This window comes from Balearica regulorum, chromosome 19, assembly GCF_011004875.1.
Source record: "Balearica regulorum gibbericeps isolate bBalReg1 chromosome 19, bBalReg1.pri, whole genome shotgun sequence".
NCBI classification, from domain to species: Eukaryota; Metazoa; Chordata; class Aves; order Gruiformes; family Gruidae; genus Balearica; species Balearica regulorum.
The window spans coordinates 1,901,501-1,928,863 of NC_046202.1; the positions used below are offsets into that span (position 1 = coordinate 1,901,501).

Here is a 27,363-nt window from a genome sequence, read left to right on the forward strand (position 1 = left end):
GCCATATGGCTGATGCAAGCTATCCCACGAAAGCACCGAGCTGACAATTCAGGCGCTGCCGTACCCTCGTTGTCCTGGGACACGGCGTCACACTGTAATTGCACCAGTCTTTTGTCCTCCCTCGCACCGGGTGACATTGCTCAGCAGAGGAGAACCTCCTTGAAATGCTATACCTCGCCAGGGACAGATATTTAATTAACGCCAATACGTCAGGCCCCTCCTGCAGAAGCGTTTCCAGCCAGGCTTGAGAACAGGCTCCTCCACCTCCGGCACAACGGGGCTCACGGGGGACAGAGAAGCCCTCGAAAGCCAAAGTATTGAGTTTGCTCCATTCCTTCTGCTCCATCACAGCACATCACGGAAATTACATGGGATGCTAACCTGGATTTGAAGCCAGGCCAACGCTCAGATAAGCTCTCAGTCTCCTGTCAAGCTCAGCAGCAGAGCCTGCTCCCGTGCCAGCTCAGCCCTGTTTCTCGGCGGCGAGGGAAACCCAGAGCCCCTGAGCAGCAGCTCTGCCCGCTGCCCCCTTCGCCCGCCGGCCGCTTGCTGAGCCCGACCACCGAACTAGGTCACGTTCGTCTTCAAAATCTCACCTTACTTTTAAGTTATTTTTAAGTTTGCGTAATTAAGTCACGTACAGCCCCATCCCCATCCCGTCCCAGTTGCTCTGCACTGGCCTGACCGTGGCAATTGCCAGCCCGGGAGGTTCGAAGCCACAAGGATTTTATAAGAAATGGTTTAGGCTCCAGGAGCCCGGGAATCCCCATGGAAAGCCATCCTCCGTCCCCCCCGCTGCCTTACGGCCCCGGCACGTGCTCCCATGCCACCCGCCTCCATCGGCCGGGGCTCCGGCCACCGTTCCCTCGCCCGTGCCCAGCCTGGCTCCGCAGAGGCGCAGGAGGGGGAGCAGCAGGTCCCTGCCCGTGAGCTGTGCCCTGGCTCCTGGCCCCCACCGTGCTCCCCATCCCCTCGCAGGTGGCACCTGGAGGCGAAGGCAGGGCTGTGCCCGAGGGAGGAGGGTGCCGACGCTGCCCGCGGTGCCTCCGCGCGCTCCCCGGCTGCTGCAAAGGGCGCACTCGTGCGCGTTCAACCTCTGCCTGGAAGCGTGGTGGCAAAGAAAAGAACCACTGCTATAAGTGACTCTGTAACCGAGGCAAATATTAAAATCAGCTTTGAGCCTGAATGTCACCGTAACCCATCTAGCAGCATGCCATGCTCCATTTTCCGGAGACGATCTGCCTATTTTCCCCCTGTTCAAGCCCTGCTTTCCTACGCCAAGGAGAGCAGCCAGCTCACCGGTGTGCTGGCGTGCCCCGCTGCGTGCACCTTCCCCGGGGAAGCGAGCGAGGGCAGGGATCGACAAGCTGTCAGGCAGAAGGAAGAAATACCACTTCCAGGAGTCAGAGCTCATTTCCCAGCAATAAAGCGGACCGGGGCTGGGGGAAAGCACCGCTAATGGGGACGCACATCCCGCACCACTTCAGCCACCGACAGGAAAGGACCTAGGGGCTGCAGCTGGGAAAAATAAAAGCATCAACAATGCTTGGTTTTAAACAGTATAGCCCTAAATTGGGCTCAGATCGGCGCATAAATGTTCTGCCCTTCGCCACGCTGCTGCGGATGATGCCCTCCATGCGCCAGCCTCATCTCCCTGGCTCCTGGCTACAGCTCCTCTAGCAGATGGGAAAAGAAAACTTTATTGCTTCCTCCCGGGGAGGGGAATTGCTCAGAGGAGCATCCTCCCTTAACCTCCCCGCTCTCCCCTCCATCCTCTTCAGCCCCATTATGCCCACTCCATCCACACACGCTCCTCTGGAGACCCGAGGAAGGGCCAGAGCATCCACTGCTCATAAATGCCACCTAGAAAATGAAGACCCAAAGCGTTTGTGGTTTCTGGAGTTATTTGTGGGTAGATTTTAACTCCTTTTCCATCTATTCTTGGTGCACTTTGGTGAGGGGGGTTCTTACCAGCGAGCTGGCAGCCCGCCTTCCCTCTGCCAGGCTCACACACCGCAGCTGCAGAGGATGTGACAGCCAGTTATCTCCCCAAAACAAACCCCAGAAGATACAGGCAGAACCACCAGTGACGGGGACACGCCGGAGCCGCGCCACACACAGCCGTGGCAGGAGGGGACGGCTCCTGCAAGGCAGTTAGTTTGGGTTTTGAGACGTTTGTTTGTTTGTTTGTCACTGGGCAACCAAGAGGATGGAAAAAAATATCAATGTCATATTGTCACCTATGAGTCACCGCTCAGCACGAGCTGAGATGGCCCCTTCCTCCCGCCACCGAGCACGGGGCGGCTGGGGAAGAGCCCAAGGCACCCCAAAAGCAGCTCACCCCAGCTCTTGCTGCCTGCCCAGTCCTGCCCCATGCCTTCCCCGTTCCCGCAGCTGGGGACACCACTGGCCTGCCAAATCAGCGGCCCAGGGACAACTTTCCGGGCCCTGGAAGGCTGCGCAGGAATTTGCATTTATATTTGCATTTCCTAATTGCGCCTGCGGGTTTCCTGGGGCAGCGGCTGGCTTTGGTTTCCATGGCAGGTTTTGTGCGGACCCCGAGAACCGAGGGAGGCACAAAGGGGCCACAATGGACCTGCCACTCACCCGCATCAAAGGCAGCCGGCGGGGCGGGACGGGGGCACGGCGGATGGGGGCACCGCAGCCTGCCCCCTCCCCGGCACCGCCGGGGCACACGGGGAGGCCCCCCGCGCAGGGCAAGAGGCTGGCCGGCGGCCGACGCTCGCGGGACACCGGCGGTTTCGGCACTGCCGGAGCAGCGATGGGGACACACCGCGGGCAGGGCTGCCTGACAGAGGAGCCGAGTCTCAACCACCATCGCATGGAGGTGGCAGCCACCACGCACCCGACGGAAGTGGTGCAAGAGCCGGACCCAGATGTTCCCCGTTCTCTTTTCCTGCTATTTTCAGCCAGCTTTCCACCCAGCTGGGGTGGGTTTCTTTCCCCTCCCAACTTCCCTATTCCATTTAGGGACTGTCGTGCCAGCCAGGCTCCCTGTCCCGCTCGCCTCGCACACCGCCGTGCCCACCCGGCTCCCACACTGACCCCGGGGAACCAACAGAACAGCCAAAAATGGGACCAAGGCGTGGGAAAACGTGGTCCATGAACCACTGCTGCAAGCCCAGTGCCACCGAGCAGAGACAAGGCTCCAGCCAACATCCCTCCTCACCTGGCCACAGGGACAGAGATGCCGCTGCCCTGGCCGGGCCACAAGAGAGGGACCCATCACCACCACCTTTCACACCTGCAAGGGGCTCCACGTTATTATTTCAAGCATTTTTCTTATTTTATAGTATGCAATTATCATTAGCACACGCTGCTCAAAAGCTTCCTGGCTCTGACCACGAGCACCCTGCGACGCTGGCCAGCGAGCGTACCCAGAGGGCTGCGGCAGCAGCCCCCTCCCCGCGGGTCCTCCCTCGGGATTTTACCCTCACGGCACAGACACCGGGCGCAAACGACCCTCCAGCTCCTCTCCCGGCCATTCCCTCCGAACGCCAGCATCCGCAGCACCCCCCGTTATCTTCGCCCCCGCAGAGGGTGTTTGTGCAGGCAGATAAGAACCGAGCGCTCGCTATCGTGCTGGGACACCCTGCTCGCTCCCCACGTGCTCGTATCAGCCCCGGGGTGGAGGGGGACCGCAGCACCGCCACGAAGGCAAAGCCTGCTCAGCCACACCGCGGATCTGGCCGGGGGGAAAAGGTTAGGTGTCGGTGCACGGGTTAGACGTCGGTTTGTTGGAGTTTTTTAATTTGAAAGCTCTTTTTTAATAAAATGCTGTAGAAGTCAAAACTTTCTTGGGAACTCTGTGGCTGGGAAGAGGACGGGCGCCTTTGACCTGTCTTTGAAGGAAACGTTTTTGGCAATCGGAGGCTCCGGCACCGGGAAGGGGCCATGGGCACCAGGGGATCGGTGTGTGAGGCTCTGCTGGCATCGGGCACATCCTCACCACACTGCCGGGGCGGCTGGACATCATGGCGGGGAAGGCCAATGACAGGGAGTGACAAGAAAGGCACAGCGAGCCGACGACAGGCTGGGTCTCCTCTGCAGCGAGGACTGCCGACAGCTTTCCTCTAGCCCCACCGCCGGCACCCATCTCCCCTCCCAGAGGTGCACAGCTCCCCTGGGGTCTTGCTGCCCCGCTGCTGGGCTCCGGCCGGGCACTTCCACAGGAAAAACTTCATGAAAATCACAAAAAGCTTCACAGCGGAACAGACGCCGCTTCGGTCTGTGTCATTAGAGATGAACGAGGAGGAGACGAAGAGAGCCACAGCTCCCCCCGTCACGGGGCAGTCCCGCCAGCAAAGCCCCAGTCACAGCCTCGGGGTCAGCCCAGGACAGCGGCTTTCCTGCGCAGATATCCTTACCGCTCCGTCCCCCACGTTTGTTGTCAGTGGTAGCAGCAGGAGGAGGTGTGAGGAGGAGGTGCGACTCCACTGCTTTTTAAAAAAATAATAAAAAGGAGCCTTTCCAACCCGCCTGACGAGACAGACAGTGCATGAGAGCGCTGCTTTGAACGGTGACTTCCACAAACGAGGCAGCTCTCAAACCCTTCTCCATCACCGTTTGCCCACAACCCATCGGTGGCAACTCCAGCGCTGGCTGGGAACCCTGGGCAAGGAGCAGCCTGGCGGGACAGTGCCCTCCATCCTTACGGGGAGATGTGGCTGGGCACCTGGCCGGGGTACACAAATAACCCCAAGCCCCGGAGGCGACCGCCAACGCCTCGGCACGCCAGGGCCCTGCCGCCATTCCTTCGCTAAGCTGTGACCCACCGCGGCAGAGATGTCACCGCTCCAGGGTGCGGAGGAAGGGGATGGCACCCTGCAGGAAGCCACCAAACCCCAAACCCTGCCCACGCACCCCACGCTCCGAAGGGGTGATGCTCAGGGAGCAGCGATGCTCCGGGGGCAGAGGGGGATGCGGGTGCTGCCGGCAGCCCGGTCCTGCCCCGCGGCTGGGGTCTGCCGTCCCGCTCCCGGCCCCACACGGGGACGGGGACGCTTCTCCGTGCGCCCCACCCGCGCCGTGGCAGTGGGCTCAGCCGCACCCACGCCTCCCTAAGGGCTCTCCCCGCACGGGACGGCTTCTGCGGGACCCTCCCGGTGCCCGGCGGGAGCGGGGCCCCAGGCACGGCCGAGGGGCTCCGCCGGGAGGTGAGGAGCCGGGAGAAGCGACGGGGCCAGGCCGCTGGGCTGCGGCCCCGACCGCCCGGCTCCCAGCCCGGCTCCGGAGGGGGGCGGCCGGGCAGCCGCAACAGGCGCGGCCCCGGGCCCAGCCGCTCCGCCCGGGCCGCGGTGGAGTCCGAACCGGCGGTACCCTCCGCCCCGCCGGGGCTCGGGGGCGGCCGCCGTCTCCCGCAGCGCAGCCCCGGGGCCGCCGCCCCCCGCTCCCCGCCCGGCCCCGGCGGAGCCCGCGAGGCTCCGGGCCGCGGCCCAGCGCAGGCCGAGAGGCGCCGCCCGCCCGCCCCAGGCCCAGCCCGGCCCGGCCCGGCGCGGCGCACAAAGAGCCCCGGCCCGCCCCCCCCTTACCGGCGGTCGGCGCCGCGCTGCGGGGGCGGCGGCGGCAGGCACCAGTCACGCCGGGAACCATGGAAAGGAGCCGGGACGGGAGACGTACGTGGCGGGCGGGCGGGGGCGGGGGCGGCCGCCGTGCCCGACAGCTGGGGGCGGCGCGGCGGGGCCGGGGCCGGGGCCGGGCCGGGCCGGGCCGGGGGGGCGCTGGGAGCGGGGCCTAGCGGCGGCCGGGCCGAAATGCAGCGGGGACGGGGGTCGCTTGGGGCCCCCCTCGGGGCTTGGGTGACACCCCCCCCCCCCGGTCTGGACGTGCCACCCCGCCCCGGGCCGGGGCGTCCCCCCTTGGAGGAGCGCGGCGTCCCGTTTCTGCCCGGCCGGAGTCGTCGAGAGGCCGGTACCGCCCGTCCCCTCTGCCCCCGCGGGGGCCAGACCCGCCGCCACCCCGGGCCTGCCCGGCCCTGGGGGTGAGACGGCCCCTGACGGCGGTCTGGGGGGGCTCAGGACCCCCCGCGCTGCCCCCAGGCTTCCCCAGCCCCCCCGGCTGTGGGGTCGGGCACCTCTGGCCCTGGCCAGCCCGGGTGCCGAGTGCGGAGCAGCATCCCGCGGAGAAGCTGCTTTCTGGGGCTGGTCCTTTTGAGCATCCCAGGCTCCTGGATTTTGGAACTCCAGCCCTGTGCGCGTGTGGGGTAAGGAAGGGGACCCACCGCTCCTGCCCCAGGGGCTGGACATCAGAGATGGATTATAACAAAGCATCACTTCGACCACAGATAGAAAGCAGGCGTCTCCGGTATACAGCGCTACAGCGTCTGACAGCTTGCAGTCATACCACAGAACAGCTCAGGACGGGAAGTGATCTCCTCTTACAAATCACAGGAGCCAATTTTTACACAGGGCAAACGCTTTCCATTTTGCAGAGACGAGGGTGAGACTGCGAACAGCAGCAGGTCAGGGCCTCCGCTTCCCTCGTAGCTCTCCAAACCTTTCTGGACACGCTGGAGGAGGAACACCGCACCTCCGGGCACCCGCGGCCGGCCTCTGGCAGCACCCTGCCACAGCCAGACCGGCTCGGAAGCACATCTGTGGGTGCCAGACCCTGAGCACACGTTCAGGACGGTCCAACGCTCTCGCCGGACGGCTCTCCATGCAGAGATTTTTTTTCCCCGCTCAATCGTTTCATCCGTGTCTGGCAGCTAAGCGATCCTTAGCCTGGGTAAAAATCTGTAAGGCTTTGACAAGGAACACAGACATCAGTAAGAGTGAAAACATTAGAGGCAAACCTTCGGCTTTCGGTGCATACGTGTGCCACAACATTTGCTTTGCCAAAGTTAAACGCAGATCGGCATCTTTTCTGTGACACAGCGCCTTGCAGCGAGCTTTGCTGACTGCAATCTCTTTTTTCCTAATCCAGGCTTGTTTCAGGGGAAACAGGTGATTTTATCAACTTTCTTTACTGTCCTTTGATATGGGTCTTAGCTGCTAGGGACGCTAGAAGTAAAAAGAAATGGGAATAGAAATACACAACTATGAAGAATTAAAATAGTGAATTTAATTCAGCCAGTTCCAACGAAATTGATAATTCCCTGAAAAACAAACCTTGCACAGAAAACACAGGACACAAATGTTTTTGTCTTGACGGCTGGCGAGAACAACTAAGTGAAAAGGTGAATGGAGTACTTCTGCCTTCTCTGAAAAACAAAAGCTGCCATACATTCTGAAAATGCTCCGTGGTTTTTGACTATATGGGTTGATTCTGGAGGTACCTATTGGAAACGACTTGCAAGGAAAGCAAATGTCTATAGTCTGACGCAACCGGTAATTTCAGATGCCTGCGTTGAAATGTTTTACAATAAATGTCTGGTTTTCAAAAAGCGTTTATGCTTCCTTAAAGAAAAACCCAGGGCTTTTAAAAATGGCTGAAATTAGCCCAGAAACCTGAAGAACAATAACAAAAAAAAAATCTATTCTTTTTAAAAATCATAAGCCCAGCTTTCCCAGCAGTCTTTACTTGGGCTTCAGGGAGATGCAATGTACGACAAAATTAATTTAACATTGAGCGTCTCGCCAGGCAGCGATGAGGGAGCTAGCTGGACAGCCTGGCTCAGTTTCTCTTAGCACTGAAATACTTTTTCCAAAGCAATACCAAAAAAGGTTTGTTTCTAGGTCAGGACCTCAGAACTAAATTTTAACCAGGGGCTGACAGTCAAATCTGAACACAGCTGTAAAATGGATTCACGACAGAAGCTCGGGCATTCTTCTTCTAATTAGAAAACAGTCACCGAGCCTTGTGCGTTTAAAGGTGAAAGCTATTTTTGACATAAAAATTAGCACATAGTTCCTCTCTCATCCTTCAGTTGCTGCTCTGGAAGCTGTGACCGAATGATCCAAAGATAAGAAGTATAAACACACTGAATTAAACCAATAGGTAGAAGGGGATCGAGTTTTAAGTTTCATTCTGCCTGACAATTAGGAGAGGAAGAGATTTATTTTTACACTTACTATTTATCCTAAAAAGCAGCAGTTAAAAGGTCCACTTAAGCACCGAGACAGACCTCAAAGGCATTTAAAAACTAGAAGTGCTTTTAATAGCTGCCTTTTGAAAATACTGCTAAATCTATTTTTGAGATGGATAAACTAAGCCACCAATAAAGCGAGGCAGGAGTTTTTGGAAAAACTGCAGTCTGCTTCTCAACAACTCAGCTCCCATACCGGGACCCTAAGTGGTGAGATAAAATAATATCTGGGTACTGGATGCTTTTAAAAACCTGAGCGTTCCTTAAATCCGAATTTGCCTTCATTCTTTGGTGGGAATCTAACCCCGACAGCCTCAAAAACTAACCTCAGGCAGTTTTCAACGTACGGCTCAGAGCGACTGTTTCTAAAATAAAAGTGAGCGAAGAGCGAGCAGAACTTGGAGCGCTTATCGCCACCAGTAATGCCGCCGAGTAATCCCTCGGCAGCCCCGGCCCCTTTATGTAACCTGGGATTGCCACAGCTCAAACAGCTTATTGGGGTTTTGGTGGTTTTCTTTAAACCTCTCGTGGACAAATGCAAACACATTAAATACCCTTTTTTTTTCTTCTGCCACTCTAAAGTTATTGTAAAAGGGGAAAAAAAAATTCTTTTATTTGTGAACAATGGCAAATAGAATTTAGCTCGTACGTTGAGAGTAACACGTGGTTTTCTCTCTCATCTGTGATCTTGACTGAACAGAAATCTTCCCAATTTGCAACAGTTGGGTATAACTCTCCAATGGCAAGACATGAAAGGTCGGATCCCAGATTTCTCCTCACCCCAAACACCCTCTGGAAGTGGTGGGGTGTTCCGAATAAAGAAAAAAACCCGTGGCCAAGGTAAAGCATTTATACAATTTCCTGGCAGCGTGGGTGGCTGTGCCGTAATACTTCCCCGCAGCGCCTCGCCAGCACACAGCCAGGCACCCGCGGGCTCTCCTTGCCCCGAGGATGTTTTCGTGCCATTGATCTGACTGTTCTGACTTTCCACAGCACAAATCCTTCCGAGGCAAAATTCAACTTTAAAACACTTTCAGTCGGTGCTGAGCCATTACCCTCACGCTGAATGCTTATGGAAACTTAAGAAGAAAAAAAAACCAAACACAAACCCCTATTGAACTACTTGCAATCGGAGACCTGAATGGGCTCGATATAAAACCCGCTCAAATCAAGGGCAGCAATAGGCTTCCCTGGATGTTGGACTAGATCCAGCTTAAAAGTTTCCATGAAATAAACTAGGCTAAGCGCATCAGCTGCGCAGAACCTAACTCGGTGTAACAGGAGCATCTGTTCTTCACATCCACCATTTTCTTATAGTCTGAACTCCCCGGTGCTGCAGCGACACGAGTCGCCGTACGGATCCCTCATCGCTGTCGTGCAACTATACGTCGTCTCCTGACAGCGGCTGGCCTCACTGCCTCCTTAACGCTGTGGATAACCATGGATTAGAAGGTAGCACGCATGCCGCAGAAACTACTTGACCAGGTAGCTTTCATTTGTCAAAAACCAGCTTAATGTATTTCGTATGATGGCATTACAAAGCGAAATTAATGTCTGTATTGAGACAGCTGAGGAGCACACCTCGGAACCATTTATACACAGTACAAAGCAAATGTTTACCCAAGTACAAATGAAACAGGTTGACAATTAGCTAATGCAGCTTTGTGGACATAAACCAGGTACATTTGAGCAGAACCAACATAAAATAAAAAGGAAACAGCCCTTTTCCTATGTCATGCTAAGAGCACCATGGTTAGTGGTTTGGGACGCCTCTGTCACGTTGAAAAATTTCCTTGCCGGTGTTTAATGTGTTTATTCTACCGCTACTCTGCTAGGATAAAAATAACATCAGCAGGGCACGCTAGCTGTACGGAGGACCCACTGTCAATACTACAGTAATTGACAACATACAATTAAGTCTCACACCTGTTTATTGCAAGTCATTCATAGATAACCACTTCTAGTACACATTTTCATATTGGCTTTTAATGCTTTGGGGTTTTTTTTTTTTAAGCTCAGGGACACCCAAACTTCATCTAGGGGTCACCTCTGCAATTTACCCAGACCCAGAACGCTACACCTACGATGTAAAACTGCTGCAAGTTGGTATCATTGCCACGGGGAACAGAGATGGCTCGGAAACTACACATCCCAACATGCAACACCCCGCCGGCGCGGGCTGCTCTACGCTACGGGAGGAAGGAGTTTTGCTGGGGTGCATTCGCCTCACATGCCTCGTTTCGGCCGTATCGGCCGAAGTCATGCAGCTGTCTGCACGCAATGCTCTACACAGTGCAAAAATGAAGACCTCTACACATCTGGAGTAAGAACAGTGGTAACAAAGTCATAGCTACATATTCTTCTCTACATTTTTGTTTATTGAGACAAACTAATTAAAAGGCACAAACATAGGGCATATGTTTACATGGACATTATAACAAACATATACATTAAAAGTGTAGGAATGTGTTTCCTTTCTGCTAAACAGAAAGTTCCTAAGCTTTTATATATACAAAAGTTGTACAATTTGATGTCCTAAAGTACAAAAGATCATTTATAAAATTATTTTACACTAAGCTCTATTTTTTTTTTTGTTTTTTGTTTTACTATGTAGTCCAAGCCCCTAGAACAGTTTCACGTAATGATACAGATACCTGTCACCTGAGCCAGCAGCCTGGCAATCACTGCTTGTACTGACGCGGCAGGGTACAAACGGAAGCAGTCCATTTTGACTAGTCAGTCCTGCTAGCACTCTGTGAAAATGCGCACACGCTAATCTCCATAGCTTTCAACTTCATTAAGATAAAAACATCTCAACTGTAATTTTATTTCTTTTTTTTTTTTTTAATGTAGAGTCTTGGGTTTAGGGTGGTTTTTTTTTTTTAAACAAAGTTTTAAAAACGTGAATATGTGACATGATAGTCTAAAAAGTATATCTGTTTCCCTAGATTTTGCTTTCTACTTTATGTACAGATAAACAAGTTAAGAAATAAAAAGCACATGTAGCTTAAACATGTGTGACCATTTGTGGAGAAGTTCTGGACTGGATAGCTCAAACCATCACCCCAGAACTCCCACAAATTGATAGAAATGTGTTAACACAATAGAAGAATAACGTAAAAATGATGATGTTTGCAAATATTTACAAAGTTGAACAGATTTGCACAACACTTGATTAAGAAATAGGGGAGAAATTAAAAGACGCTCTCTGCTTGTCCTGGAGGGGCATCCTACCTAGTTAGTGGTTAGAATAAAAACTGTATACAATTTAATATAAGACAAAACTTCTAGTGAACAACTAACACGTCTGTCCCCTGCTGTAACACCAGCAGGCTCTGATTGGGAGGCAGAGGGCATAAAAATCATACCCAGTGCCTCCAGAATCTTCCAGCTTAAAGCAGTATTTCTTAAGTTTCAAAGCACTCCTTTTGCTCCTAGATAAGAGTCCCATAGGGGTCTGACTGTTCAGAGACCATGTTTACACACATTTCGACTCCTCTTCTGTCAGCCATGGCTGTTTCTCACCAAACAATAACAGTTTTTTTAAAAAAAATGTTGACTACAATGCTATATTCCCTTAGGGTAATATGTTGGGTAATATTTACATCTCCAAATATCAGGTCACAATCCCTATTATATGTTGAAGTTAGAATGATAAGTTATCATATGCTTTGCATATCAGAGCTGGTATCACCTTTCCCATAGGGAATGCTGCCTGAAATTATCATATTCCCAAAGGTAAAATGCATATTTTCTCCAAAATGCATTTTTTTTAAATGACAACATTGTAATGCATTTACTCATTAAAAAAAAAAACAAAACATCAACACAGACAAAAATTCTACACTAGCTCAGAAACAGTGGACTTAACGACTGGCAAGTTAAAATTAGCCATCCACCCTGTTAAAGATACAGAGGGGTCTTTGCTAGTGTTTAGATTAAAATAATTTTCTAAGTTATAATTTGGGGGATAAAACATAAAACTGTTTTTTTAATGACTTTTTTTTTTAAAAAAAAAAAACCTCTGGCAAATAAGTATCTCCTCTAATTCAGCATCAGTCAGCTAAAAGGTAAAACTTACTTTAAACGAAGTGCTCCAGTGAAACTCAAGTTTGAACCATATGAGCCAAATCAACAGGGGAAGATGCTACTATGGTCTCTGATGGTGCATGTTGCCCCAGTGTCTTAGTCTGAATTTATTATTAGCTAAAACAAAACAAAACAAAAAACAAAACAAAACAAAAAAACCCAACCAAAAAAAAAAAACCCCAACCAAACAAAACCCAAAAAAAAGAACTGCTGGTAAGGATTCCATTTTAATCCTTTTTAATACTGTTTAGAAATTCTTTACCAGGGAGGAGATGTGGGCAAGGCCTGGGGCAGGAAAGGCATGCTCTCTACTGGTCTCATTGCTATATTTAACGGACCAGCTAACGTCATTGGTGTGGGGAGGTTCATGGGAGATGTTATAGTGACTGGATGCGCTATATTCACTGGAGCGGTTACTGGGGTAGGTAAATTGACTGGTGTGGTGAGCGTTAATGGAGATGTCATGGATAATGGACTTGTTATAGTTACAGGATGCCCTAGGTTCATCGGACTGGATATATTAACTGCACTTGATACATTTACTGGACTTCTCATGCTCATTGCAGCTGCCACTGTGACTGGGTTTGTGATAGTCCCAGAAGCCACAGAGGACGTTATATTGAATGGAGTAGTAAGAGTCACAGGCGTAGTAGCAGCAGTGGAGGTTTGGCACAAGTTAGCAGCTTCTAAAAATGAGACATAAAAAGACAAAAAGTTTTTAACACATAAAAAACCATGGACAAGATTTAAAAAAAAAAAAAAAAAACAAAAACAAAACCCAAACAAGAACAGGTACAAATTCTGAAATAATTTTCTTTAGGAATTATTAGTAAGTTAAAACTGTTAACATTCTATAGCCTACAAGAAATACAAACTCTCATGCAGTTCATTTCAATTCAATAATTTTTTCCTGAGAAGTCAAGCGAGGTTGTCTTATACAGAGGGTTTCGATGTTCATAAAAACAGTATTGTACAATCAAAAAAATCCTCCCAAGAGGAACATTAGAAATAGAGGAGAGAGTGTACATACCGAATGGTACGTACTCTATAGCCTTCTCAAAGGTGAACTGACATTCTGTGAAGGTTTTAAAAAGTCATTATTAGGGACTGATAAGCAAAGCTCGTTTCAATATTTACCTGCTTATTTCAGTCTTAATTATTGCTACTAAATTGTTCCACTGATCACAGTACTTCTACTTAGCAATTTCCAAGGCTACCCAGTCAGTACATCTTGCAACCCCCATTATCTCCTCAGCGTTCACATAAACTACAGCTCCACACCAAGTTGGTTTGTTTTGTGGGTTTGTGGGGTGGTTGTTGGTTTTTTTTTTTTAGACTTTGTTTTGCAGTAAGCAGGAATTAAGTGCCGAACAAGGAAGACCCAGGAGACCAGTGCCCGGCCCTGCTGCCGGTGGGCTCTAGCAGGGCTGGGCACTGGGGGAGCGGGCACCGGCGGTCCGGGACGGCGGAGGGATCACTAGGCATCCATCAGCACCACCTGCCGGCTACCCAGACTAGGAGGCTCCAAAAACAGAAGCGGGTCGGTGGACGCGGGGAAAGGGAAGGGATGACTGCTAGAGAAACCGACAAAAATATAGTCTAGATCAACGTTACGGCACTTCTAAGTTGTGTCTTATTCCACATTTGTAGGGTAGGACACCAAGCTCAGTCTACACCCACGTTTCAGGAGGTAAGCCAGGAGCAAAGAGTCCACTCTTGCCACTCGGGCAATACAAATGTACCAAGACAGAGTTAACTTTGAAAGCAACATTAGCCCCATTCAAGGGTTACTGTTGGTTCTTCAAAGTCCATATCTAGGAGGGGTGGAAAGGAGGGAAAGAGTAAAAAAAAAAAAAAAAAGGTGAAAATAAATAGTATTAGACTAAAAAAAACCCATATAGTGTTGTAAAGCCACCACAACAGGTGGCACTAGCACAGGAGAACCAGCACGGAAAGAGTCGCACATAGGCATGGCACTGACTGGTCTAGCTTCACCTTCCAAGCTCAGTAATACACCGACACATCCCACCCCGTGCCCCTTCCCCAATTAAGTTAAACTAATATCATCAGTCTGACAACACTTCTCCCCACCCACCTCCCTCCCCCACCACTCTGTCCAAAATCACTGTTTCTGTGAAAGCATATTCAATAATCTCAATAAAAAAGGGAGGGAAGAGGGAATGAGACATAGGAAGGAACAAGCAGGAAAAAGAATTCCCAGAGATTTTCTAAATCTAACACCTATTTGCTTTGTACATTTAGCAGCCTGACGATATTTAATGTTTCTGTTGTCACTACATTTTAACACAAATAAGCTGTTTCTATACTGTCTGATCACAAAATTCAATTCAATTGGAATAACAATCAAGGTGAAAGGAGCTAGCAGCCTAATACACAAACAAGACCTAGAAAAGAAAAAAAGAGTGAAGAAACTGAAAGGAAGTTTAGGAGAAAAGAAAAAAAAATAAGGTGAGTCAAAAACATTTATCACTAGAAACAGCTAGTGAAAAACAGTAAGTGGTCACTAAGAATTTCTGCTCAAACATGTAAGCCATCAGAGTCACGACAGGTATTAGAAATCAAACTGTTGTGAAAAGAATAAGCTAGCAGCAAGGGGAGACTTACTATACTCCTAACACACTAAACTGAAGCAATCTAATCTTTACAAAACTGACACACTGACTAACAACAGGAAGCTATGCAACTTCAATTACAGTAGCATAGGTACAGGTAAGCCGTGAGTTAGCAGTAATGGAAAACACAATCAATTATTAGTTAATTTTGTAATGAAAAAAACCCAAAGAGATAGAAGAGTAAATTCTATGAGTTCTAGAAAACTTTATGCAAAGACGCTTAGATAATGACAAAGTGAATGGAACAAATTGGGAGAGAAAAGATGAAAGGGACACAGAAAGCACCCACATGCAAAGCAATGATGATGCAACGACAGAGGGTAGTGTGTGTATATATATACATATATATATGCACACAAGTTAACAACAGGTAAACATGCATAAACACAGCTAAAAACCACATGCAAGTCAAAAAACACACTCTTGCCTTGGAGCAGACACAAACATCCCTTTATAATTGCTGACTGCTACGTACACATTCAAGCACAGAGACCAAAGGGAAGCAAGTAATGAGGAGTTCATTCACAACAGCGTAATTTTGGTCACGTTATCCTCCTGCTAGTTTCTAGCTATTACTTCTAACATCAAAAATGAAATCTTCGTGTAAGACTTCCTTTTCTGACATCTAAAACTCCCTCTATAACAGTAAACCCCGGTATCCTATAAAACCAAGACCGTAAGTATTGTTTTACCTTTCTTCCTTGCTTTGACGGCCTCTTCCCATAACCTCAGGGTCTCTACCTGCTTTCCAGGCCAACTTGTTACATGTTGCTGCTGCTGCTGCTGCTGTTGCTGCTGCTGTTGTTGCTGCTGTTGCTGCTGCTGCTGCTGCTGTTGTTGTTGTTGCTGTTGTTGCTGCTGCTGCTGTTGCTTCTGATTGCTGGTCTCCTCGCTCATGCATGCTACGCCAATTAAGTAAGAACACAAATTCACCTTGAAAAGTTACTGTTTTCTGCTGAAATGACAAAGGCTTCTTCCGTAAAGAGTGTGTGGAATCTCGCAGGATTCCAAGAGCAAAAATCACAGAGGTGTTTAAAACCATATAATTAATTATGTGTTTTATAAAATTGCTTTTCTAAAATCTAAAAACCAAAATGTAAGTCAGGAACATCTTCTTTCACTGCCAAAAATGAACTTCCTTTCTAATTATTTGCTTCGTCTTTTAGGAAGAATGAAATAAAAGACTACAATGAGTCTCTAGAACTCAAGCTGCTTAGCTGATTCCACTTTTTCTAAACCTCAGCTCCAGTTAAAAAAAAAAAAGCTTTGTACTTTTTTATTGCAAGTATGACTTAAAATTTTCAGTTTACCTTGACATCACAGAACAGCATGTTACTACTCTCTGGCCTCATTACAGGTCATCATTTCCACCTCTAACAACTGCTGTAAATGCCTCCTGTGAACTGGCTTAGCACCACCGAACTGGCTTGGGAAGCCAGAGCTGTAACCCTATACCTTGAAAAATACTTCACGTCCAAATTTTGTATTAAGCTCAACAATCAGGCATTTTGGACATTTCCTGGTCCCTTCAAATTATCCAGGAGTAACAAGAACTGCAAAGATGCTGTAAATTAATATTGTTTAAAAGACTTTAAGGACAAAGTTTCCAAAGACATTCCTTACTTCTCCCTCTTGATTCCTCTGAAAACTCATTTTCTATCACTAACCATGTGCGTTAACTTAAGTGACAGGTATTTTAATAGGGAAGATTTGAAAGTCAAGTCTTCGTTTGCTTACTAGGAACTCCCAGGTTCAGGCTTCAGCACTTCCACAGAGTTTAAGACTAGAAGGAACTATTACAAACATCTCATCTGAACTCCTGCACACCACCAGTCAAATGCCATTAATGCCCCAAACATATCAGGGCGGGATTGAAATGCTTTTCTTGTCAGCTACTGCCAGAGGGAGGAATCATTGAGCCCCAGGGTCAAAGCTCAGAGAAAGCAGAGAAATCTTTCTCCTAATTTTGATGAGCTTTAGATGACGCAGCTCTTAGCAGTTCCTAGATATTCTCAAATCTCCAGAATTATCTGTTGGGACTTTTAGGCCCGTACAGGTCAAGAAGTAGCATTGTACTTAGAAGATGAGAAAACCTGGGAACTCTTTTCTTCAAGAGGTGGGTTATTCTCACAAATTGCAGGGCACTCCTAAGGGATAAGAGCACAGTCTAGCAGCAAACCAATTCCACATATGCCAATTCTTGAGCTGAAGAAGATTCTGTCATCAAGTATCTATTTTTAATAGGTGTGAATACCCAGACTGATGGGTATGGTTCTGCATTTTAACATAACCAAAGGCAATTCCCTTTGCAAACACATTGTTATTAGAAATGTTTTTAAAACGTTCACCTACTTTTATTGATGCCTTGTTTACAGGTATTACAGTTGATACTTTGGCTCTGCCCGTGTGTCTTTAAGTGGCTGGTGATATATGCTGCACTCAGAAGTTTACCACAGATATTACACGATACCTTTCCTTCATGGCGCACCATGTGTGTCCGCAGTCTGTCTTTGGTGGCAAAGGCAGCAGTGCACGTCTATATGAAGGACAACAGTTACACTTGAAGTGCAGACAGCATCATCACAGTATGAATTACATGCCCACTGTAAGCCTATTTTACCTCCTGGGTGCAAAGAGCATCCTAAGCATATTGATAACCTTAAGTTTTACCTGTATTTACAGATAAACCAAAATCAAACTACTAAACAGAGACTGAGAATGGAAGTTGACTTCTGAGGCAATTAGGACAAAAATCATACTCTATACCGCTTGCACTTTCTAAAAATCACAGCTTGCCTTACCTACCAAAGCAAGAGGTAGTTTGTAAAAAAAGCCTAGAACAAGCAAAGTTGGGTTTTGATACAAGTTTACTGTACAAACTTGAACTTGAGATCTTCAAATGCTCGATTACTTCTGCTCCCATCCAAATCAGAACAAGGAAACAAAACCTTTTCCTAACACTGCTCTTTTTACACAAGACTTTTATTTAATATGATGAGTCACTAAAACACAGGCTGGAATAAGCAAAACAGTTAATTGTTCAAGGGCAGTCAAGTTATTTCTCTTGTACTCAGTCATCAACTTACAACAACTTGCTTTCACCTTCCAGCAAAATAACGGATCCAGAATCAACTATACCAATCAATTTTAAATGGATATACTGAGAAACACATTCAAATATGCTGAGAAACACATTGCACACGTTACTCCGGTAATCAGCGCTGAGCTGAGGACGCTGTTACAATCCTACTACTAAGTTAAGCATATCGTAAAACAGAGCACCTACGTTGTTCTCCAAGAAAACAAAAAGCCTCCAATCTTCCTAAAAAAAGTAGCCACAGCATCCTTTTACACTGTACTGCTGGTATTTAAGGCGGATGCAACTTTATTCCTAAATTTACTTTTCAAAGAAAAGTCCAGGAGCAAATACAGCTCTGGAGAGATTATTCACCTGAGATTCTAACGATACAATAAGGTATTGTTCTTAATAAATCATTTTAGCCCTTACTTGGCATTTGAAGGGTCTCTCTGTTGAGTGAACGTGTTTAACGTGACAGCTTAAATGATCGGGCCTGCAAAAAAGAGAGGAACAGAAAAGAAAATGCATACTGTTACAAATACATAGTGACGACACCTTGGCTAGTAGTGCTGAACACTGCGCTGATGACCCCTTGCAGCCCACATCCCTCTGCACGGCAAGAATAAATGCATTCCCCTTACCTACGCAGTGGCCTTCAGCTAGAGTAACACATAGTTACGCTGAGACCCAACCTGCAGTTTAAAACTTAACCGTGTTCTTCTCACACACCTGAAAACGGTACGTTTGGTCGTACCTTGTGTAAAGGTGACAGATCAACAGCTCTAAAGGTTGAAGTTTTCTCTGTTGCATGCACAGATATAAATACAGCCAGCAGCAATGCAAGCTCCCCCACAATGCTCTGTCAGTACGCCTCAGCCTTGCTCCGAGACAAGGAGACGGTTGGCCTGCCGTGCCCCATTCGGTCATTGACCTTTGCAAAGGCTGGTAAAGGGGCACCGTGGTCACCATCGGTGACACGGACACGTGTCCTACGGGACCTGGATGAGGTCACGAAATCATTTCAAAACATTCTCATAAAAGAGTGACCGCTTTTGGCCACTGCCAATCTGGCTCAGATCGAGACCCACGCCCTAGAGAGAAACAAGGCTCTTTATCCCCTCACCAATCTTCTAAGATGTCTGGTTCTCCTAGCCCCTCGCTACGATAGCTTAACCCTTCTTGGTTATGAAAAGCCAATACTTGAGCTCGCCTGGGATTTTCTACATGGTACCTCGAGAAGCCTTTTCCACAAACACCACAGGTGTATGGTTTCGTGATGCCACCTTCGTGAGACCTCACGTGGTAGGTCATGCGATCCTTTCTCTTGAAGCGCTGATTGCAAATTGGACATTCAAAGGGCTTTTCATCTGAGTGGGACAGCTTGTGCCGGTTGAGGTGGTAGACATCCCTGAAGGCCTTTCCGCACATCTCACAAGCGTGGTTCTTCTTAACGGGCTTGCTGGGCTTCTTCACCGTCTGAGTCACTGCCATGGCCGTTGCGCCGGCACTACTGCTGGGGTTGGTGGCAGAGGAAGACGTAGTGACTGTGGACAGGATGCCTGCGATAGTCGAAACCAATGAACTTCGGCTGTTGTCACCAGCGATGGTCGAGATAAGGGGCACCATTGTGGTGGGAGTTTTCTTTGGCCGTGACACTAACTTTATCCCTGTGTGGCAGGACTCGTGACGCCTCAAATGGTAGCTGTCCCTGAAAGCTTTGCTGCAGTAAGTGCACACAAAGGAGGTTTTAGGTTTTTCCTTTTTAATCCCAACAATAGCATCCTTTAATGTTTCTGGTGCAGGTTGAGGTTTCTGCGTTATTGGTAAGGGCAGAATCGGCTTCTGATCGGGTGGCTCAACAGCAGAGCTCAGGAGAGGCAACAAACTGTTCTGTGCTGCCTGCTGTTGGTGATGTGAGGCTTCGTGTGCCTAAAACCAAACATTCACACTTAAATTCTATTGATGGGTGCTCACTCTGACACGGTGAGAACATTTACAAACTACAGGAAAGCACATTCTAGACCAAAAGCCATTGAAGTAACAACTGGAAAAGGTTACATAATTTTGGTTTTGGACAGGATAAACCGCTCGCGCTTTAAATGCATTCGCTGTGCAGATTCTGTGGTAAGTGTAGGAAGGCACACATCATAACAATCAAATAATTATTAAGTTTCCGGAGGGCAACACTTCTTATGGAAAACAACTAGGCGCTTGTCAGATCTTTTACTAACACAGCGTTTGATCTTTACATAACAGATAACTTGTTTTGCTAACGATCATATCAGATGCCACCTTGGGACTATCTTTGGAGCATATAAATGGGAGTTGCAAAATAACGCCCCACCTTTAAGCCGAGCTTAGTGCACGTTGAGCATTAAACTGCAGCCAGAGAGGGCCAGGATGCAATAAGGCGTCTTATTTAAACAACGTGTTCGTACCAGTCTGTAAGCACTGAAACCGAAGCAACTTGATTTAAATCAAGAGCTGTCTAAAGCCACGTTTCTATATTTAGCAGGTTCCCGCCGCATTTATACACTGACCACTGTGCTCTTTGCGTCTGGAAACTAATAAGAATAGCAACGTGGTCTTTCTTCTCTTCATCAGCAGCTACTTTGTGATAGGAAGAGAAGCTAATCGATAAGCACTGGTAGACACCTAGGGATGCTGGAGAACATGGGGTGGGGAAGACCTGAAAGCCGTTTCAAAACGGCCAATACCGACTGACTCTGAACTACGGAATCAGTGGGAGAAGCTAAAGGGAAAGGACAGCGGGGGACCCCCCCCCCCAGCATGCTGCAGCAAGCACCGCTCAGCTGAGCTGCAGCCTGAGCTGCTACAGGCTGCTCTACACCATGCTTGTACTAGGCATTGTTTATTCTAAGGCAGAAAACACTGTTATTAAAACTCATCCAGTCAGACTGGGACGAAACCCTAGCAGATACAAATTTAAAGTGGTTTTGAAACCACACAGACCAATTCAGCCTAATGGAGCATTAAAATAAATCACTCTAGCACCTTAAGCCAGTTTAAGCGCATCTGTATTCAAGATGTGCCTCGGTCTCATCAGACCAGTTTTAAATCAGTCTCGTTATTAACACAGCGTGCCAGGTCTGAAGCTGAGTTTTGGGGAAACTTGCATTCCCATCAGATTAGTACTGCAGCCTTCCAGGACTTCTTCCCTATGGTTTCCCTCACAAAATAACACGACTCGAGGCTGCGAGAGCCGAATAAAACGCCGTGCTGGCTCGCAACCCCCAACCTCTTTACTTTTACATCGGTTGAGGATGGACAGCATTACAAAGCACGCTCAGGCTAACACTCTTCCTACGTGAATCCATTTCATCGCGTCCTCTGGAGAAGTCAGTATTTCTAGCAGCTCACTGTGGGACTTGTTCTTAGTTGCATCCAAGCTCCGGCCGCTTTTTCTCTCCCGATCGCAGCAGCGACTACAGCCATCTCGGTGCAACAGTCCCTCGGCTCCCACCGCCTCCTGCCACCGCACAAGCCCTGCATCACTTCAGCCACTCATTTTTTTCAGGAGCGCGATGCTGGTTATCTTTGGATAAAAGCCACCGGTGGATACAAACACTAACCCACGTGGGTATGAATACGTGCTCCCTAACACTGCAAGCCTATCTGACAGGAAAACAGTTCACGGGAGAAAGCCCGGATTCGGTATGATAACAGGAGACAAAACTTGCGGGAATCGTTAGGAGCCGGGCCAGCCCGGCCCTTTTTATCCGCACTTTACGTCCCGTCTGTGCCGAAGCTTGGGATGCAACAGGTAAGCTGAACGTTACCACACCGCGCCCGGCCACAGCAGCCTCCTCAAACAACAGCCTAAGGGGCTGGTTTGCAGAAGCGATTGCCGAAGAGTCGAATGCAGAACTCTCCTGGAAGCTACGCTGCTAAATCAGGGCACAGCACAAGCTCCAGCGTCTCCATCAAACTTCTGCCTGACTTCAGTGACAACTGCGGATTTTCAACCATTTATTTTCCGTGTATTTAAAAAGCCATTGAGACATCTACATTGCATAAAAAGAATAGAGTATGTACAATACACATTGAAAGCACAATATTAAGCAAGTTGTGTACTTAAATACAATTTTAATTTGAAAAAAAATTCTGAAATGTTTTACAGCCAACTTTAAACCAGCATTAAACAATGTTGTTAAACTGCATCAGAAGACACTTAAGAGCACCTAAGGATAGCTCCAGAGATACAGTTTCAAAGGCAGAGCTAGCAGATCGGATAATAGAGAGCCCAAATCCTTTGGACAAGGTTCAAACTTATGCAGTTTATGGATATTTTTAAGCCTTAAAGGATCGTCAGCACTTCAAGGTAATGATGCACTTATTCCTACGGAACCGACAGAGACGGTGGACATAAAACAATGTATATTCATAAGGCTACAGGCTATGAAGCTGCCGCTTATGTAAGTCTGCTTATCTTGGTTCCCAGATAGCCAGCGTTATTAGCAGCGCTGTCTTTCTAACAACCCCTCTTTGCAACAAGCGGTATTCCTCAGTTTCCAAGGGCTGCCTGCATTAAAGCCTTTTAAAAAAGGATCAGGCGGTATTTTTTTTTAACTTGCTGTTCGAGAAGGGAAGACAGCACCTGCTGCACGCCTCTCGCGAGTCAATTTTATTCAGGCACAGACCACGGTTTTACTTGACCTAGCATTAATGTCAAGTCAACATTTTTGCGATATTTTGATCGCCTGGGACAGGCTCTCATGCAAAATACCCTCGTTCTATCACTAATTTTTTTCTTTCGGGGGGGGGGGGGGCAGTAAACAAAAAAAATACTGTAACTCATGGCCCAGAGTGGTAGGATGCGGCATTGTGAACTTCCAATGCCAGAGGCTAAAATATTTTTGCGCTCCAGCCTTAATGTGAGAGCAACAAATTAGCATGAGTCATATCTCGAACACTCTGTTTGATGGATGATTCCTCCTCACATTAACAGATACAACTTTCACTTTCCGAGCAGATACTAAAAGTGGTTTTCAAAATACGCATTTCAGGGACTAATAAGATCCAAACAAGAACTACTTATTCAGTATCACAACTGTTTCTTTAAAAAGATACAATTCATCAAAATGCCACCTAAACACAATCAAACAACTTTATTTGGAAAGAGCAATTTACAGTCACATAGCCCATTGCTAGCAAGACTAAAATTAAGACATTGAAACCTCCTCTAAAAACATTTTGCTAAAAATTACAACTTTACACGCCACACAGAGTATTAAACTGTCCCTTAGAAATCCTGTCACAGCCGAAACACACACTTGGCAAAACTCCCCCCCGCGAAGAACGAGCGCGGATATTCAGTCACTCGCATTTGTTATTTAACTGATACCAGGGAGGGGGGGCCGGGAGGGGCTTTTAAATCCACTTTTTGCTACTAGTTTTAACTAAGCAGTTGGATCTTGGCTGACACGCTGTTGGTGAGAATGGGAAGAAGAAAAAGTAAAGTCACATCAGGAGTATCTTAACAGCGCTTTCTGCTGGGTGCATTAGGATGCTCGCACCCTAAATCGTTGGTTTTAACAAAATGACTCAAGAAACAATATTCAGCATTTATTATGAGGTCTTTAAGCTTTATTATTCGGGGCAAAAAAAAAAAAATCAAGAGGAAAATTTCCACGTCACAGTTTTATGAAGATGCTTCCAAGTCGCACATAGCTAAGTACGTTAGGAGAGTGAACTGCTGACTCCGTAATTAAAAGCAGCAAAGCCTACTCCTAAATCAAAGTGTGACATCGCTATTTCAAAATACAGTACCCTTCAAAAAAAATAAAGATGAGCAGCAAGAAGCTGGACACGTACTTGAAAGTATTACTTGGCGTTTGTTACGGAGGTTGCTGCAATGCCAAGCTGCTAGCCTGCGAATAATTTCCCCTCGAAAATGCTCAGCTGTGAGCCTGGGAGGGAGAAAGGCGATAAACCAGCCCAACTCGGAGGGAGATGGCCCTAAACTAAGGAGATTAACTTCTTAGCATGAAGTTTCCTATGTGCGAATCACAACTGCCCACTAGAGTGAGAAATAATTCACAAGACCTCAGCCAAATCGATGGCATCACCCACATTCATCACGAAAAAGGCGGAAAACCCAGCGGCCAGCTCCCGGTACCGGCTCCCCGGTACATTCCCGGCGTGTTTTTGGAGGCAGAGCACCCGAGTGACTCATCCCTCGGTACTTGCAAGGGAATAATTTTTCCTCTCTAAAGGAATGGTGCTCGCTCTTGGCGGATTTATTCATTCAACTCAGGTTTTCAAACTCGTGTCACGGGTTGGGTTTGGGTTTAATTCTGAGGAGGACAGTGAGTAAGCGAGTGACCGCCGCCGGGAATGTGCAAAGAGGATTATTTTACCTTGAGAAAGGTGATGTGTGGGGCTTTTTTTTTTTTTTTTTTTTGCTGCTGCTGCAATTACACATTTTATCTTTTCAAGCTCAGAAAGAACAGAAGGCATCAGAAAACAATCCAGCGTGAAAGGGCTCGGCTCACAAAAGCCAGGGGAGGATTTTTTTTTTTTTATTATTATTATTTTTGTTTGGTACACTGGCTTTGGTTCAGAATTACATAAACAGCGGTCTTTTTAAGTCAGTCTTTCTCAGACAGAAGGGGGGAAAATTGTGACTCAGTTGGCAGAGGGAGGGGTTGCACGCTCTACCGTCCCTATTCCTCCCTATTACCGTTAGCATTTCGCCAGTTTTTACAGAAATCCGTCCCGCTCGCGTCCTATTTTAAAAGAAAACAAGCTCCCTCGTCACCCGGCCCCTGAGTCAGGCTGTTTAAAGAGGGATTAATTTATTCTCCCAGACACGGTGTTTGTTCCATCGGGGTTTTGTTAGAGCCCGGTGGAAGGTTGGGTTTGGGGCTTTTTTTTTTGTTGTTTTGTTTTTCTTTTTGGCGGGGGTGGGGGGTGGGTGGGGGGAGAGAGGAGGGGGGGAAAAAAAAGGGGGGAAAAAAAAAGCGGTTTCGGGATTTTGGGGGGAAAGAGAAAAATTAAAAAAAAAAATTTAAAATATAAGCAGTGCCCTCTTTTTACAAAAAAAAAAAATAAAAGGAAAAACATTGCGGGGCGGCGGCGGAGCGCCGTGCGCGATCAGCTCGGGGGAGGCGGGCGGGGAGAAAGTGCAGGAGGGAAAGGAGGGAAAAGAGCTGCCGGCGGCGCGGGGCCGGGTCAGCCGCTGCCCCGGGCGGGCCGGGCCGGGCCGGGCCCCGCCGCCGCCACGGGCCGGGCCGGGGGGAGGCGGGCGGGAGGCCGGGCGGCGGCGCTGACTGACAGCCCCGGCCTAGCGGGGAGCCCGGCGGGCGGCCGCCCGCCCGCGGCCGCTGAGGGGAGGGGGGGCGCGGGCAGCGCCGGCCGCCGCGGGGCCTCACCTGAAAGAGGAACGCGGTCCAGTTGGCCTCCATGGCGGGGGCGTCCCGGCCCTCGGCGGGCGGCGGCGGCGGCGGCTCCGGCGGCGCGGTCCCCCCCTCCCTCCCCCGGGCCCCAGCTACATGGAGCCGACAACAAAGCGGCGGCGGCGGCGGCGGCTCAACATGGCAGCGCCGAGCGGCCGCTTCCGCTAACCTCCGGGCTGCACCACTGCGGCCCAGAGGGGGGAGGCGGCGGCGCGGCGGCCCGGCGGGGCGGCGCGGGCCCGGGCCGCCGCGGCGCCGCCCCCGCCGCTCCCCTCGCCTCGGGGCGGGCGGCGGACCCGGGGCGGCGCGGCGGGGCGGCTGGGCGGGCGGCGGGGCCGGGGCGGCGCGGCGGGCCGGCCGCCCCCCCCGCGGGGCTGGCAATGGGCCGGTCCCAGGCTGGGGAAGCCGAGGCGAGCTGTGGCGAGAGAAGATGGAGGAGCGGGCGAGGTGTCCAGGGCCGGCCGCCGCCGCCGCCTCGCCGCGCCCCGGCCGGGCCCGCGGGGGCCGCCCGCGCCGCCCGCCCTCCCCTTCTCCCCTCCCCGCCCGCCGCCCCCGCCCGCTGCGCAGGGAGGGAGCCGCGGGGGCGGCGGCGGCGGCGGCGGGGGGCGGCTTCGCCCGCGGGTGCGGGCCGGCGGCGGGCGGAGGCCCCGCACGTGCCGCCCCGCCCGCCGGCGGCAGCGCCGGGACCCGCGGGGAGGAGCGGGGGGGGGGGGGGGGGGCGGGAAGCGCGGGGCCGCCCCGGGGGTCGCCTGGCGCCGCGCCGCCCTCGGCCCACCCGGGGATCGCCCGCGGCCCACCCGGGGATCGCCCGCGGCCGCTTTCACCGGGCTGGCCCGGGCCTCGCACCCAGCCGGGCCGCGGTCCGGGGCTCCCGAGGCGCAGAGCCCTTCACCGGCACGCCGTGCGGCCGGGACGCGCTGCCTCTCCTGGCTCAGGAGGTTCCGGCGATCCGGGGGCTCCCACGGCCTCCCCCGCCCCCCCCCGGCAGGCTTCCTGCACACGTTGAAGTTGCAAACTGACCGGGTTTGCTGCTATCTGAGGCATCTTCAGCGCAGCACCTGAATGCAAATCAAAGCCACAAGCAATTATGTATACGCTTACCGTTAATTACGTGTTTACACACATCAAGCACGTCCCTGACAGGCAGCAGGACGGGGCCCTCAGCTCCCGGTGCAGGGGGGGGGCTCCTCGCCCCGGTGCTGTCGGGGGACAGGGAAGGACCCGGGGTGGGCACGGGGGCACCTGTGCTGCCAGCCCGGGTGGCCTCTGTGAGGGGCATCTGGCATATTTTTTTGGCTAGCGCAGGCAAAACGTAAGTGCAGTGAGTTAAATACCTCAAGGGAATGGATATTTTAAAGCCAGACCTCTGCTCCCAGACAAGGGCTTGTCTTCCCCAGGACTGGGAGAGATGAGAACGGGCTTACGGGACTTTATTTTTTCTTTTTTTTTTTTTCTCCCCAGCTCCATTCAATCCTCTTTGCTCGGGCCCAGATCCGCGCTGAGCCACGCTGCACGTCTGAGGCCTCGGCCGCTGCGGCACACGCTTCACCAAAAACACCCGGCAGGTCGGGTGCGTGAAGAAATACAGCCGTGTCGCTGCGGGCTCGCGTGCAGCTCGACCTCCGTAAGCAGGGTTAAACGCTGCTCACGTCGATGAAGTTTCCCGTAGTACTTCCTCCCTTGCGGGAGAGCCGGGCGGTTTTTCGTGTCTCCTGTTACAGATAATGCAAAGGCTGGTCCCGCAGCTCCGGCTCCTCGTAACGCCAGTGCGCGGGGAGGAGGGACGGTGGGGCCGGAGCGGCCGTCGGCAGAGGACTCATCGGGGGTCCCAGCCCTCTGGCTCGGCCGTCGCTTTGGGCAACCTCCAGCGAGTCACCTGGCTCCTGCGGTCCTCAGTCCTCCCCGAGCGTTTCTTCACTTTCCAAGAGCGTTGCAAAACAGTGCTTGTTCTGTTCAGGGTCACACTTGCGGTCGTTTCATGCCTCTCGGGCTATCTGCTGGCTTTTTTCCTTGAAACCCAAGTGCTGGAGTCGAGTGATTATGTCAAAATCTGTTTGCATTAAAAAAATGTTTCTCGGCCTTGTGACCCCAGAGAAA

At 50.1% G+C, this 27,363-nt stretch overlaps 4 protein-coding genes across 9 annotated transcripts in view; 2 read left to right on the top strand and 2 right to left on the bottom strand.

Moving 5' to 3' along the window:
• CUEDC1 (CUE domain containing 1) overlaps positions 1-5,687 on the bottom strand; it is a 22,674-nt gene extending 16,987 nt beyond the window's left edge. For 2 of the 3 annotated variants that reach the window (XM_075771471.1, XM_075771472.1), the window contains exon 1: positions 5,553-5,687. The gene's annotated coding sequence lies outside the window, so the exon portion shown is untranslated. Of the gene's footprint in view, positions 1-3,398; positions 3,480-5,552 lie in introns of those variants that run through there. The other variant, XM_075771473.1, reaches the window with a different exon arrangement.
• DYNLL2 (dynein light chain LC8-type 2) overlaps positions 1-27,363 on the top strand; it is a 250,316-nt gene that overhangs the window by 183,749 nt on the left and 39,204 nt on the right. The gene's annotated exons all lie outside the window — the stretch shown is intronic.
• Positions 2,591-12,316, top strand: LOC142604583 (uncharacterized). The gene is made up of 5 exons (XM_075771926.1): positions 2,591-2,951; positions 4,912-5,636; positions 8,748-8,887; positions 9,365-9,532; positions 10,112-12,316. The coding sequence occupies exons 1-4, from the start codon at positions 2,591-2,593 to the stop codon at positions 9,444-9,446; spliced, it is 1,308 nt and encodes a 435-aa protein (XP_075628041.1). The 3' UTR covers positions 9,447-9,532; positions 10,112-12,316.
• Positions 9,961-25,505, bottom strand: VEZF1 (vascular endothelial zinc finger 1). 4 transcript variants are annotated; one of them, XM_075771466.1, is made up of 7 exons: positions 25,243-25,503; positions 18,972-19,777; positions 18,278-18,341; positions 17,122-17,305; positions 15,462-15,671; positions 13,167-13,211; positions 9,961-12,822 (listed from the first exon to the last, which is right to left on the bottom strand). In XM_075771466.1, exons 1-7 carry the CDS (start codon positions 25,273-25,275, stop codon positions 12,395-12,397), a joined length of 1,770 nt encoding a protein of 589 aa, XP_075627581.1. In that variant the 5' UTR covers positions 25,276-25,503; the 3' UTR covers positions 9,961-12,394. The 4 variants fall into 4 exon arrangements, with proteins under 4 accessions (XP_075627581.1, XP_075627584.1, XP_075627582.1 ...); XM_075771469.1 differs by having other exon boundaries at positions 19,080-19,777; positions 25,243-25,498; XM_075771467.1 differs by lacking the exon at positions 13,167-13,211 and having other exon boundaries at positions 25,243-25,505.